Source organism: Diorhabda sublineata, chromosome 8, assembly GCF_026230105.1.
Source record: "Diorhabda sublineata isolate icDioSubl1.1 chromosome 8, icDioSubl1.1, whole genome shotgun sequence".
NCBI classification, from domain to species: domain Eukaryota; kingdom Metazoa; phylum Arthropoda; class Insecta; order Coleoptera; family Chrysomelidae; genus Diorhabda; species Diorhabda sublineata.
The window spans coordinates 13,647,022-13,662,321 of record NC_079481.1 but is presented as its reverse complement, the minus strand read 5'-3'; the positions used below and the strand labels follow the sequence as shown (position 1 = coordinate 13,662,321).

Below are 15,300 nucleotides of genomic sequence, written 5' to 3'. Positions count from 1 at the left end.
AAGCTTTGATGTAGACAAATAAAAACAGATATTTATAATTGACTACACGCGGCGTTATTATTTTTCGAAATATTCTCCATTGAGATAAATACTCTTTTTTAAGAGTTTTAACCAAATGTGGAAGCGTTTTTTTCCATTTCGATGCTTTTTTGAGTGTTGAAAAACGTTGAACTCGCAATTAATTTTTAATCTGCGGAAATAAGACAAAATCATTGGGGATTTTTAAAGGAAATAATTGAGTGCTTGACGTGATATATTAAAATATGTTATTGATTGAAGTGTATGAGAATAATATTGTAATTACTGTTTTGAGTATTATTAAAGATTAAGTCTATTTATATGTTTAATTGTTTTACCAAATCTTGATAATCTTAGTGGTGTCGCTTGTTGATCCAGGTTTGTCTTCTACAAATAATTAGTGTTTGATTACGAACAGCTATAAGAGATTATATAAAGCAAGAACTTGACGGAATCGTGAAATTAGACTTTATAAAACCAAAACCTATCTCTGCTGTAAGTCCTATGGTACAGAAAAAATCAAAATAAGAATCTGTATAGATCCATCATATGTAAATAAAAACATACTGAGAAGTCATTTTCCACTCACCACTATAGAGGCAATTTCATCTGATATTAAAGGTTCTAAATTCTTCGCATTATCAGACTGCACAAAAAGATTCTGGCAAATTAAACTTTCAGAAAGAATACAAGAAATATTAACTTTTGCTACCCTATGAGAAAGATATTCTTTCAAAAGACTTCCAAGAAAGTTTAACAAATTTGCTCAGTAAATTTAAAAACGAGTGATTATCAATCGATGACATTTTTACACATGCAATTATAGAGAAGAACCACAAAAAACCGTTAATGAAGTCATGAACACTTGAGAAAGCAGGCTTCAAACTTGATAAAAATTAATGCGTTTTTGAATCGGAAAGAATAAAATTCCCACATTATTTTAATACAAAGACTAGAAGCAGACCCTGAAAAATTAGAAGCCATACGTGCATTCAGGACACCAATTAACAAAACGTTATAGAGACTACTAGGAATCCTCTGAGAGGAACCAAGCTGAACAAAAAATTTAATTAGGTATTCAGAAGATCAAATGGTAGTTCTAGGTGAAGCAGAGCTACTTTGTAAGAAAAAAAATTGAGAAAACATCATTATATGTACGAACAACACAGATTTTCATAAAAAAATAAAGAATGTTTTGTTGAATCGTATTAAAGTATCGGATATGAAATATGAGAATTTCGTCGAGGTGTTTCACTACATAAAAAAAATAATACTACGTAAAAAGTATTTGCCTTTTTGCTTTTTTCGCGAGTCAAATTTAGAATCGATTTAGATCTCTTGATTAAGAACTTATTCCGGATTTAACTTGATACTACAACTGAAACGTAATCATTAACGATAATTTTAAAAGCGCAAACACCATCTCTAAACCGATTTAGAATCATACCAAGCTATTATGTAGACGTTTATGACTCATATGATTCAAAGTTTTCAATTTTTTAATTTGAACCATATCCCTGTTATATCTCTGTTGTGATTTCTCCCGAAACTTGACCTCGGATATTTCTATCGGTTATGTTCAATGTTGTCTCACTATCAGGAAGTGAAATTAAATTCCACGGCTGTTTTCAATCGATAATAGTGTGCGTGATTTTTTTTATGCTTTAATTCAGTTACTTTTTGCAACTTTTTTATAATTTCGTTTTACTAAGACATCTGTAGTATTTAATATGAAGTTTGGTTATGGTATGGACCATCATAAATAAGATTAAACTTTTCTAGGACTTTTTATGGGAAATATTAGACCCCTAGATGTCGTTAAATTATAGAGGGTGTCTTATAAATAATGTCGAAATAAATAATATAAAATAATACGGAAACTATATTATCGATTGTCGTTTCATTTGATGTACAAGTTTTAAAATATAGGTGTCCATACTTTACAGTGCCAAACATGAAATGTAAAGTCTGTTTTTGTTTGAACTGATGAAGCTCGCATTGTTGTGGTGGAGAATAGTTAGTCTCGAGAATGATAGGTTTCCATATTTCTGGCAAACAAATACTAGTGTACCATTCGCAATTGACCGTTCTACGTTGTTCTAATAAAACGGTGGCGGTATGTCTAATTATTCCAAAAAAAAACCATCTGCTTTAAAGTGCTTCATACTTTTGTTGTTTAGATCCATGATTCATCTCCTATCATTATCTTCTTTGCACCAGTCGGGCTCTTTTTGAGCGATTATCAGATTATGCGGTATCCAGCGCGAAAAAATCTTTTTGACCTCCAAATGTTGATGCAATATTGGATTCATACAAGTGGAACTGATGAAAAAATATGTCTTATTCTCACGGTATGTCACATGATGATATTGCGATATCAATTTACACACAGCATCGAATTTGTCTAGCGCAACAGCCGATTTTGGACGATCTTTTCGAAATTTATCCTGTAGCCAATTGTGACCTTGATTAAATTCGGAAATCCAGTGAAAGGCGGTAGTTCGAGATGGTTTTTTAGGACCTAAAGGTGAGTTAATCACACTGCTGTTGGCTTAAACCACGTCGAAGCTGCAGAAAATCATTAAACGATAATTTTCTATTTTTTCATAAATGTTTCAACTCAAATAGTACTCATATAACAACACGTTGAGAACACGATCACCAAAATTTATTGTGGTGATGTCAGATTTGACATATTCACAGGAGTATCGTCATATCTCAAAACTTTACCATAGTCGCCTTCTAACTGAAGATGTCGATTCAACATGGTAAAATCTACTACGAGGGTATCCTCTTAGATATGAAGTTCATTCCGTCTATTCCGAGTGTCTATGGGTATTTTGCACAAATTATTGATTTTTTCTTGCGTTAGATAACTCGGAGCTTATAAAGTGGAGTGGAAGTCCATAATTCACTCACAGAGGATGTAAATTTGCACCATAGTCGCCTTCTAACTGTAGGTGTCGATTTAACATGGTAAAATCTAGAACGAATGTCAGCTCTTAGATATGAATATCATTAAGTTGAATGTCTGTGGGTATTTTGCACAAAATATGGATTTTGTTGGAGTTAAATAACACAGAGTTCAGAAAGTGTATTGAAGGCCCGTACTTGTTTTGTATATTTTAAAACTAATTTTTTGGTCAAGTAATCTTAAAATAATGATCGTTTCATGTAATTTTCTCTTATATTTTCTTTCCAAATATCACTTTCATAAATTATCCTAGCCGCTGGACTGAAGAGAAGAAATTTAAAATTAATTCTTACCATTTGTTTTTCAATTTGACGTTAAAAACTGTCATAAATATCCAAATACAACTCCGTATTGTTAATCTAATTTCCCGTATACCCGTTTTGTTGAAATGCTTTTAACTGAAAGTGGAAGAATTGAAATTTTAATGATTATTGATGTTGGAGGTTGTATGGGAACTTAACAAGGTGTGTACATTATTCCACGAAATGCATCTAGATGGTAAGTAGCGGTAATCAGAATCCCGTAGAAAGGATATATAGAGAATTAGAACAGGTTAGAGATATACACCTAAACAAACTAAACCTATACTTAATGCAAATTTTTTTGTCGACATAGAATTTTCTTTTTATTCATTCAGTTTATAATGAAATAGCTAGCCGGGTAAACTTTATTTCGCCTTAGAATTACTAAATAATCAGATTTTGGATTTGATTAAGCTCAATTTATTATTAGAATAATAAATATTAATAAAAAATTTATCAGGCGCAAAAACAAATAACGCAGATGGTCTTCCGACCATCATATGGACATGCCACATATAATTTACCATGGGAAACATGGACCTTTTACATTCAAACCAAAATTTTCCCAAGATTGGCCTTGTGGTTTGTTAACGTTCATGGCGAATGCAAGACAAATCAAAAGTTTTTTTAACTCAAATAGTAAATCAGATGAGATCATCGGAATTCATCTTCCTCATATTTTCCTTCGAGTGTCATTGCGTTAACCATATTGTTTATCAATTTTTTGGTTTGGTCTTTCGAAGCAATAATGTCAATTTCACTTTCCAGGATAATTCTTGCGTTTCCCCGGAAAACGCACAACAATAATCACAAACAAATTCCTGTCACCCATCACGAACGCAGTAATCATTGCTGCAACTGTACTGATTCAATCAGTACTTCATAAATTTCTTCTTATGCGTCGTTTATTATCCATTTATTGATCTCTGAGATTTACTCGAAAAATTCGCCAACCGAGCCCTTTCATGGGCTGCCTTGTTTTGATCTTCTCATTAAGAAGCACGAACTGGGGTAGCCTCAACTGCCAAATATTTTCGTTTTCTATTCCGTACACTTCCAGTTGTAATGCTCTGGAGTTTCTTAGTCACTTACTCTTCGATAAAATGTAGATAGAAGCTCGGTCCTTTGTGTAACAGAAAACCTAGCGTCTTCTGGTGCCCATTGATGTGCCAATGTCCCGACAAGACTGTTGCAGTTCTTAGATTGCCCTTACCTAGGTTAACAGATTACTCACATCTTCACTAATTGTAGTTTCCTAGGAGAATCTTCTTCAAACCCTGGAAATTGCTCCAGTAACTGCTTTACCCTATTTTCAATATTATTCTATTATTTTGTCTGGGTTTATCCAACCCTATTTTGGCAAATATGTCTACTATTTTATTTCCTTTCACACCAGTATAACCCAGAATCAAATTCACAAACCAGATAGGGTCTTATGATATCAGAGCTCAGAGCTCTAATGGCCGCTTCATTAACTATCTACTTTTTGCGATAATTCCTCTCCTTTTCAATTGCATATATTTCTACTTGACTAATAATTGGTTGGACATGTTTTCAAAATGTTTAGTACACTCCTATTCCAGTTTTGTTTGCTGCTTTGGAGTCATCCGTATACCATTTGATGGTATTTCTGTTCATTTCTAGTATGGTACTATGATCCCATTTACTTCTATAGCTCAGTTTCAAACTGAGTTTTTCCTCGCTTAACATCTCATGCTGCGACATTGCTCCTTCAATGAAATTTTTTCAATCATACTTTCTAAAAATGTTTGGAGAACTAGTACTGCTGTTAAGCAAGTTGTTTTAGTCTCGGTTGTAGATAAAATGTAGGCTTTCCAAGCAATTGATTCTTGTGGTGTTTAGATCTTTGGGTCACATCCCAATTTCTGTGTGAGAAATTTCTGCACATCATCAGAGCCCATAAATGTTTTAGGCTTATGCTGTATGCTGGCCACTCCATAGCCCAGAAATCGCCTTCCTTCTTTCGTGTCTCCAATGTAGTCGACGTAAGGCTATAGATAAATTGCTCAAATCTCCTTGATACATCTATCAGCCTGCAAATGAACACATAGTCGGTTTGAGCTCGCAAAGAATTGCCAGATCATGCAGGAATCACCTCCATAAGCACTCCGCTCTCCAAATCAGCTCTCTGCAAGTCGCTCTGTGGTCTTCGGTACATTTACCTTCTTTAGTCAGTACCATGGCATATTCTGGTCTTATCTGAGAAAAGAACAGATCCTCATTGCTCCAACGTTCAACTCAGACGATCCTGTGCAAACCACGGCGTGCTCGATGAGCTGTGGTAAGTTTTGGACAAAACGCAGGTGTTTTAAGCTGTCGTTGTACTTGATACATCTTACAGCCCACGAATGGACATAGAGTCGGTTTGAGCTGCTCAGAAATTGTCCAGATCATGCAGGAATCACCTCAATAAGTACTCTTCAAAGCAGCTATTTGCAAATCTTTGGTCTTCGGTACATTTTCATTCTTTGTTCAGTACCATGGAGGAATATTCTACTCTTATCTGAGAAAAGAACAGATCCCCATTGCTCCAACGCTCAATTCAGACGATCAAAACACTTGCGTGCTTGATGAGCTGTGGTAAGTTTTGGATCAATTGCAGGTGTTTTAAGATGTCGTTGTACTTGAACGGTTTAAAGTGACTATTTCTTAATGTTATGCAAATGTCTGCATTTGTTTATCGGCTGCTACGCATATAAACGATGAACTGCTGATAAACTCATACTCACATTAAAGCATATTAAATTGTGTTTTAAACAGCATATTTATTTTTTTTATCTGATGAATATTTAAAAAAAATATATAGTTAAAGTCAAAAGTTTGCAGTGGTACGATTTCTATGCAAGCAAAATTACTTTTTGTAAAATAAATACTTTCATATGAGTTTCAATGGATAATTCATGTTAATATTTAAAAAAAACTCACCAACCACAAAAAATTCCGTGGTCCAGATGATTAACACCGAAAAATTCACATAAGATACCATTTTTTGATCATCAAACACTGTTTATTGATCATTTGGTAATTTTCACTTATTATAAATTTCACATTACTTCAAAAGAATCATACACTACTAGTCAATACACAATTGTCACAATATTAATTGAAGAAACAATGAAAGTGGTAGATAATATCTTCCTTGTTTTCTTATCCGATGCTTCCTTTGTTTCTAGTACCTGAAAAAAACATAATTATCATTGTCTTATAAAGAAACAAATAATTACTTTAATGGAAAAATGTTTATTCATACTATAATTAGAATATGTACCAGGTGGGAAACTAAAAACGGCCGTCGACTATATCTCAGGAAAGGATTATAAACTCAACAGCGAAAAAACCGGACACTTGGAATTGGGTCTTATAATTTTGTTAAATATATCAATTTGTAGTAAGAATTGGTTAATTTATAGGTTATTTAAACAAAATCTGCCAATAGTGGATATTTTTTATTGATTATGTACAAAAAAATACAAAATAAAATATTTTTAAAAAACATTATTTTTCATTTTTCTAACAATTTATTAATGCTAATAGCGGGTATTACGGCAAACGACTCTAGCCCTCTAAGGCATCGAAGAAATTAAATTATGGACGTACTCCACCTGCATATCATCCCATTCTTCTCGAAGACCAATTTAGAGCTGCTTTAAGTCACTAGGAGAAGGACGACGACGCCTAACGCCTCTCCGTAAATTATCCCACTAATGCTCTATGGAACTCATATCGGTATATCCTGCAGGCCCCTCCAGAGCTGTGATTCCCAATTGCTCCAAGTATTTGGTAACAATTTTGGCGGTATGTGCCACCAATAAATGGAGGACTTCCTCGATGTACCTCCGAGCAGTCAGAGCCCCATGAAAATCAGTTTATTCCAACTGTGGACCTAACCTAACCATAACTGATCTTCTTTCAAAAGGCCGTGATTCACGAATGCTACTTTGAACAAATCGCTCCATTGATCGGCTTCACACTCTGTATCAATTTTCTGAATGGTATAGACGAAAATCGAGACTCATACGTGAATAAAACAGTTCCCCATTGCTCCAGAGTCCTATGAGATTACTGATCAGCAAATAATCGCCTTTCCAGAAGCTGGGGCCATTATTCTGGACCAAAAGAAAAAAACATGTCTATTAATCACGAAAAAACTTGGTTAATAAATTAAAGATATTAAAATGTGAGAAAAACTACTTACAGTTTAGGATATGTCAGACAGGTAAATCAACTTCAAGACAAATAAATCAAATTTGAGTTTTATCTAATTGTTTACGAGTCCTGAAGGGATTAGTTCAATGGATTTAGACCCTACATCTTCTGTAATAGCTAGAATACCCACAAAAACAAACACATTGCGAAAAATTAGCTTTTAATAAGAAAAATATGTGTCTGGTTTTTTGCTGTTGAGTGTATTACAAAAACAAACCTGGCCTCCACTTAAATATGTTGTTTAAAAGTTAACTAATGGACATTATAATATCCTGAACCTCATGTTGATATCTTTTTTATGCCCAGAGACATTTTAAGAAATTTGTCAACGGCGAGAATTTTTTTTAAACGTCTATTAGATTGGTTCGTTCGAACGGAAATTAAAAATTTATTCTAGATGGAAAGTTTCAACTTTGGCCCACCTACAGTAACTTCAACTAATCTTATTATTGCTGCTAGATGGCGTTATCAAAATGTAAAGCTGTAATTATGATAAATATGATTCTAGGCTTTTTAGTGAGAAAGTTGATAGAGAGAGATATTTAGACTTTTCAAGAAACAAACTGCCAATTCTGTAAGAAGACATACCCTTAGCAATTCGTCATGACATGCTCTTATAACATGTTGGTACATTATTCTTTATATGTTCGACATTTTTAACATCATATCCTGATAGATCGATAGGACATGGAAGCTCATTTATTTGCCCAGCCATATCACCAGATATAACTTACTGAGAATTCTGTTCGTGATGCTTAATGAAAGATCTCGTTCACACCAATAGAATTTTTCATTTCTGTTTGGGCAAACGAGCCTGACAGACATTTGAGGTAAAATTATCACCGTTTACAATTTTTTTAAGATATTTGGGAAGCTTCCTGGGAGTGTGAGATGTTTTATGCTACAATGTGTCCAAAAAATTGAAACTATATGAAGATCTAGGAGGATGGTTTCAAAAGTTCTTGGCCTGACCTAGAGATGGCGGTGATTTCTTGAAAAATACCATTGTATTAGAAAGTATACAATCTATATAGCAAATGCTTCAAGTTTGAAGAGGGCAAGTTGTTTAGTATTTGTTTGGTAGCCATCAATAGTGAACGTTTTCAGTGAACTTGTAAACATGGAGAAAAATGATCATCGTTATGGCTTTAACCCATCCAATACAAAAGCTGAAATAGATTCTGCTCTGGGTAAGACTACGATAGGTGTAACAATGGAAAAAAACAACATCGTGAAGATGTTTATCAAAATATTTCGATTAAGACTGAAAGTAGTCGAAACGTCAAATTTTTGAGTGTCTAGAAAGATAAAAATTGATAATATCAAATTAGAAGAAAACTAAAATCAAGACTTTCTTTCTTTGGAAAATCTTCGTAGCAAAATTATTGTTTGTAAGACCAAAGAATACAATCACTTTATCAACTTCTAATCAAGTACTTGCTTTAGAAATGATACATAATGATTTGATTTTGACATGACGATCAAAAATGAATAATTAATGACATAACTTGTCAATATTCTCTAAACAATTCATGTTATAGTTGTAGATAAAAATATTATGCAACTTTCCCTTGCACGATAGAAAACTTTCAAAAGGTGATTGCTCTAGAAACTAAGCGTTTAGCTATTATTACGATAGGTATATAATAATTGATACATCCATTATCGAAATTACGGTCAACAACACATTCATATATATTGATTACAGGTATTGCTTTCTAAGCCGATTATAAAAGAAATTAGTAAAAATTTTGAATAATTTTATTGATGTATCATGAGTTTTTCTGCGTGGTGTACCTCCCGATCACATTATAATGAGAAATAAGAGACTTTTAGCGGCATCTACAGGATAATCCAGACAATTTCACTCGGTGAATCTAGCAGGTTACCTAAAGATTTAGAAATTGATAAAGCTGAACAACAATGAGAAATTAATGGATTGAAATATATATATATATATATATATATATATATATATATATATATATATATATGAATGTATACCAATCATGGGTCAATGAAAAGTTAGAGCGCAAAGAGCTGGATGCACATTTTTATAACAAAATGTCACTAGGAAAATTACACATCATTTTTCAGGTAGTTTCTAGCAATAAACAAATGTGCTCAGGTTTGTTTGGATAGAAACATCACTAAAAAGCACCTCTACGATATCCAAGGCTACTGAGTGTACGTCCTGCTAGCTTTAGAGTACAAACTGCATTACCACTCCGCATTTTGGACAAAACACCAACAAACCGAATAATCAGCTGCAATCTTACTCAAAAAACGGTTTATAGGCCTTGAGAAATCTAGAAAATTCATCAACTAAAAAGTCTGAGGAACTTTTCGTGAAATCCAGAAATTGTGGTCGCTTTTCGAACAGATCATTGCGCAACATGGTAAATAGAATCATGCACAACATGAAGACCAAAACAAATCTCCAAATAAATCATTATAAAAAAAATTTAATACTGCGTTTACACGCTTTGAGAGACTTGGCAATCGTCCACATACCCAAAATCTTGGATTCCATTTACAAGCTTGCAGCTGTGCTCCTGACAGGCAAGCTGTGCAGGCAAATAAAGACGTTGAAATTATTATTTCTATTATTCTATTATTTCTAAATAAAAATTGAGACAAGAAGTATGGAAAAGTTGCCGAGAATATGGTGGATGTTGTAAATCCATAGAAATATTCGACAAAATCTTGTGAATTACACTTAACATTTAGGTATCTTGCAAGCGTAGCAGCTCTTCCTTCGAAATATATTGTCAAATTGGCATTAATCCGGATTAGATTAATCATTTGCTTGAATATCTTATAAAGTGGTTGCCATTTTCAAATTCAGAATGGAAATATGCTGTTACCATTATTTATATTAATTATGATCTTACTTCTTGTAAATTCGAAGTTCACAAAGGTCACTGGTTTTTTTATTAAAAAGCAGTTAGGAAAGGGAAAATAGATGGACATATCCATTAGTTAAACGGGAACAAGTTTTGTAAAAGCTCGATTTCTCTTTAATTTGACCAAATCATTTTTAAAATTAATTACAAAACAAATACATGTGAAACAAATCAATTAGAAAAAAAGAACGATTTTTGTGTTAAAAAACATCTATTGTACTTATTTTCTCATTTAATTAAAAGCAGGTTAAAAGTGAAAATTGTATCATACTTTGACTAATTGAAATAATAAAAATTTTCCTGCGTTCTCTTTAATTAAATCTAGTGACACGTAAATTTATAGTAGCAAGTGCGATTTTTTATATTCACGTTTTAACAAAAATTTTAGTATTTTCTTATTACTTTATTGATTAAAGTGATACAGCAATAAAATTATTCAAGTATACTTAGTGACAGAAATATCACAACCAGATATAATAATTTCTAGACCTTGATATTCAGAGCAGTATTTCGAATTAATTGACTTTCCTTATTCTATTAGTAAAAATTTTAAATATTTCATTATCACTAATAATTTTACTGAAATTCAATATAAAACTCACTTAAAAATTATAAATTTCTTCAATTTATTTCTTAGACCTTTTAATATATTAATGCATCTAAATGGTCTTTATCAACTACTCGAATAAGAAAAATAATTTAAAAAGCATAATAGTTAAAATAAATGGAATAATTCCTAATAATATTTTCCAAAAATTTAAGGAAAAATGTCGAAAAAGAACTGAATCACTTTTTAATAAATGCAAAGAAGAAAATATAAAAAAATTTATAAGCTAATATTAAAACAACAACCTATTGCTGAAAATACAACTGAAATAGAATCAAAATGGATCGAGAATTTAACTCATTTAACTCAATTCAACTAAAATCAAAGAATTCATAAATAAAAAGACAACTAAACAAGACAAGATAAGACAACTTGCAAAAAATTAAACAAGACCCTACGAATTCTTATCAAAAACAAAATAAGATATTTTAATAAAGACTTGAAGAAAAGTCGAAACGTCAAAATTTATCTTTCTTTTAAAAATTTTCAAAAAAAAACTAATTTTAAAACAGAAGAGACCTAAAATCAAGAACATTTAGATGCATTAAAAATTAAAATACGTTGATTTCCAAAAACTATGGAGCATAGCTTATTCTCAAGCTTAAGAATAATGCTCGGAAGACTTTGAAATAAGCATAACAAGAAGCGATTCCTGAATAAATGCACATGTACATATGCATCTCCTAATTGATTGCGTCCTTTTCAAAAGAAGCTAATTTATTACTTTCCAATCACGTTGGTCTGAATTTTTGATGTTAGCCAGTTTTTGATTCACTTCATTCGAAGCTAAAAGTGCAAGAATTTTTATAATCCTTGTTAAAAATGTTACAGTTAATGACACCCCTGGACGTTCAGCATCATCCATGCTCATACCATATCTTTCAAAAGCAGAGAACTCTTTAAAAATAATTCCACTAGACAAAGCATCATTAAGTTAACCAGATATTTAGAGGTGTTGTGTTTCTGTAGAGAAGAGAAATTATACATCGTTGTAGAGGATGTTCCACAAAGTTGAGGGCTAGCACCGAACCCTGAGGTAGTCCCTAGCCCACTTGAAGTGTTTCTTTGCTTTCTAGAACTATCTTTCTTGACTAGAAGAAACTATATATTTATTTGACCAGATATTTGAAGATATTCTTGTTGCCGTAGATAAGAGGTATTATACATCGTCGTAGAGGATGTTCCACAAACTTGAGGGCTAGCACCGAATCCTGAGGTAGTCCCTAGCCCACTTAAAGTGTTTCTTTGCTTTCTAGAACTATCTTTCTCGATTGGAAGTAACTAGATATTAAGTTGTCCAGATATTTAGAGATGTTTTTGTTTCTATAGAGAAGAGAAATTGTACATCTTCGTAGAGGATGTTCTACAAACTTGGGGTCTAGCACCGAACCCTGAGGTAGTCCCTAACCCACTTAAAGTGTTTCCTTGCTTTCTAGAACTATTTTCCTCAACTGGAAGTAACTAGATATTAAATTGACCAGATATTTGGAGATGTTTTTGTTTCTGTAGATAACAGAAATTATACATCGTCGTAGAGGATGTTCTACAAACTTGGGGGCTAGCACCGAACCCTGAGGTAGTCCTGAGCCCATTTAAAATATTTCCTTGCTTTCTAGAACTATCCTTCTCGACTGGAAGTAACTAGATATTAGTGACGCCCCTGGACGTTCAGCATCATCCATGCTCATATCATATCTTTCAAAAGCAGAGAACTCTTTAAAAATAATTCCACTGGACAAAGCATCATAAAGTTAACCAGATATTTAGAGATGTTTTTGTTTCTGTAGAGAAATTATACATCGTCGTAGAGAATGTTCCACAAACTTGGGGAATAGCACCGAATCCTGAGGTAGTCTTGAGCGAAGAGAAATTATATTTGGACTTTTATTTACTAAACTACTCTGAGAACAGCCTAAATAAACTAAAAAACAAAGAATTTTGGGAGGACACGCTGTCTGTTCTTGGATAAAGATTAGTTTTTGCTTAAAAACTTTTCCATCAACCTCAAAATTTGTTTATTCACTTCATTTACGTATGTGGTAAATTTATATAGTCTAGTGAATTGGGGTGGTCTAAAAATACCCGTTGAGCCATTGCTTACACATCGTGAAGTCCGCCGTTATCGATAAATGGTTGGTTTTTATTATCCTTTTATTTCTTGGCCAGCGTAGGATCAAATCCATTAAAGTTACGATCCATTTGTTTTTTACTCATTCCATGATTTTATTTATTGGTCTCTATTAATCTCATTCGTGGTATTGATTTTATCTATTCAATTGTTAATTGGAGTCTATGTAATATTAAATTTTGATAAATTACTTTCCATTCAATTTATATACGGATCTATGATTAAGTAATACACAATTCATTAAACGTACTCTTAAAAAATTGAGAAAATCAATAAAAGAAAATGAGCTTGATTTTGAATTAAGCGAATTCTCTCGACAATCCTAATTTGACTTTTAATAATCATAAATCTATTTAACATCTTCTTACTATTGTATTCGTTAAGATTTATTGTAAAATTACTGTCCTCAACGTCTTACTTAAGCGATTCCATATGCCCTTTATACACTTGAAGTTTCATTAACTTACCAAATTTCTCACCATTATAATGACTATTAAATAACGAGACTGGTTATGAAAAAGGGTTTTAATATAAAAATTATTCAACATTCGAATGCTTCCCTCCAATATACTCGCCTCCCCTCACCACACACCTTTCCATAAGTTTTTTTCCATTGATTGAAGCAGTGCTTGAAGTCTTCTTTGGTGAGTGCCTTTAGGAGCTCTGTCGTTTTTTGCTTTACCGCTTCCATCGACTCAAATCCCTTTCAGAGCAGATCTTTTTCTAACCTTTTAAGGAAATATGAGCAAACCCGTTGACACAATAGCTTTTAGTCAGGAGTCAGATTTTTTGGCACCAGCTTCAGACAGACTTTTGTGTAATTCCTCAAGTAAAATTTTATTTATAGGCGTTTACAACTTCGGCAATCATCCGGATGGTTATTCGACGAACTGCGAGCACAATTTGGTTGATTTTGGTCACTGTTTCCGGAGTTGAAATAGTCACAGGGCGACCTGGGTGCTGGTCATCTTCAGTGCTCTCTCGGCCTTCACTAAAACGCTAACACTACTCAAAAACCACGTCTAGAGCACCCTCTAGGCGCGAAGCCTCGTTATTTAGAAGCCAAACATCGTATAATCAATTATAGCTTTTGTATACAATAGAATTAGTATTTAAGACAGCATAAATACGCATAGAGTGTTCTTAACAGTGTTGTCATCCAACAAAAACAGTAGTCAGATTATTGAAATCACTTTATTTATTTATATTTTATGTTAATAAATATTATTTACAAAGTTAATTAAAATATTTAACTAACGTCATACGCAGTAAGAAGAATTGTTGGAAAATTTAATAAAAGACTCGGGAGATGATCCAGAATTTGGGATAACAGGAATAAGTGACAATACTAAGATAGATCTTTGTTTGTTCAGCTTTATTATTTGTGGAAAACCATTAAAGAAACCGAAGAAAAGCTATGTAAATATTAGACTAAAAAAGTTCTATACCATAACGTATAGGAACGTCATTCATTGTAATTGATATGAAACTGAATTTGAAGAAGCTATCTGCAAGTTGAGTGCCACGGCTGCTTAATACTAATCAAAAGCTAACTAGTCTTGATAATTTGAACGAATGTAAAGTTTTTTCTTTGTTAAAAATGTTCTTAAACTAAAATACATTCTATCGCATAACTTCACTTCTTGATAGTTATTTGTATTCTTTGTGTACTTTCCTAAATATTTAAAAGTTGTATATTGGCTAGATGAAAATGTAAATAGAGGAAAATTGACTTGAAAATGTTTCATTGTTTTTTTCCATTAATATTGTACGAAAATACGACTTATGAAACACTTACACATCATCACGTACTGAAATTCTCTACATTAATATCAACAAACTATGCCACAATATTTTATTGTGAAAACGGTAGAAAGCAACGACGTCTGAAGTTATCAGGGTCGTTGACGAAGAATATTTGTTGCATATATATATATATATATATATATATAAATAATGAATAAAATAGAAAAATCATGTAAATAAATATAAATCTTCATAATAATTACAAATTTCTTGCACTTTCCATACAGAGCGTGACTAAATTACTAAATTATGAAAGTAATCGGTTATTGTAAGAATTATTTATTTGAGATACAAATTCTAAATTACTAAATTATGAAAGTAATCGGTTATTG

At 32.5% G+C, this 15,300-nt stretch overlaps 1 protein-coding gene across 2 annotated transcripts in view; it reads right to left on the bottom strand.

Moving 5' to 3' along the window:
- Positions 1 to 15,300, bottom strand: part of LOC130447341 (uncharacterized) — a 57,048-nt gene that overhangs the window by 34,194 nt on the left and 7,554 nt on the right. For both annotated transcript variants that reach the window (XM_056784109.1, XM_056784110.1), the window contains exon 2: positions 6,241 to 6,491. In XM_056784109.1, coding sequence (XP_056640087.1) covers positions 6,241 to 6,301 — 61 coding nt within the window. In that variant the 5' untranslated portion in view covers positions 6,302 to 6,491. The remainder of the gene's footprint in view (positions 1 to 6,240; positions 6,492 to 15,300) is intronic.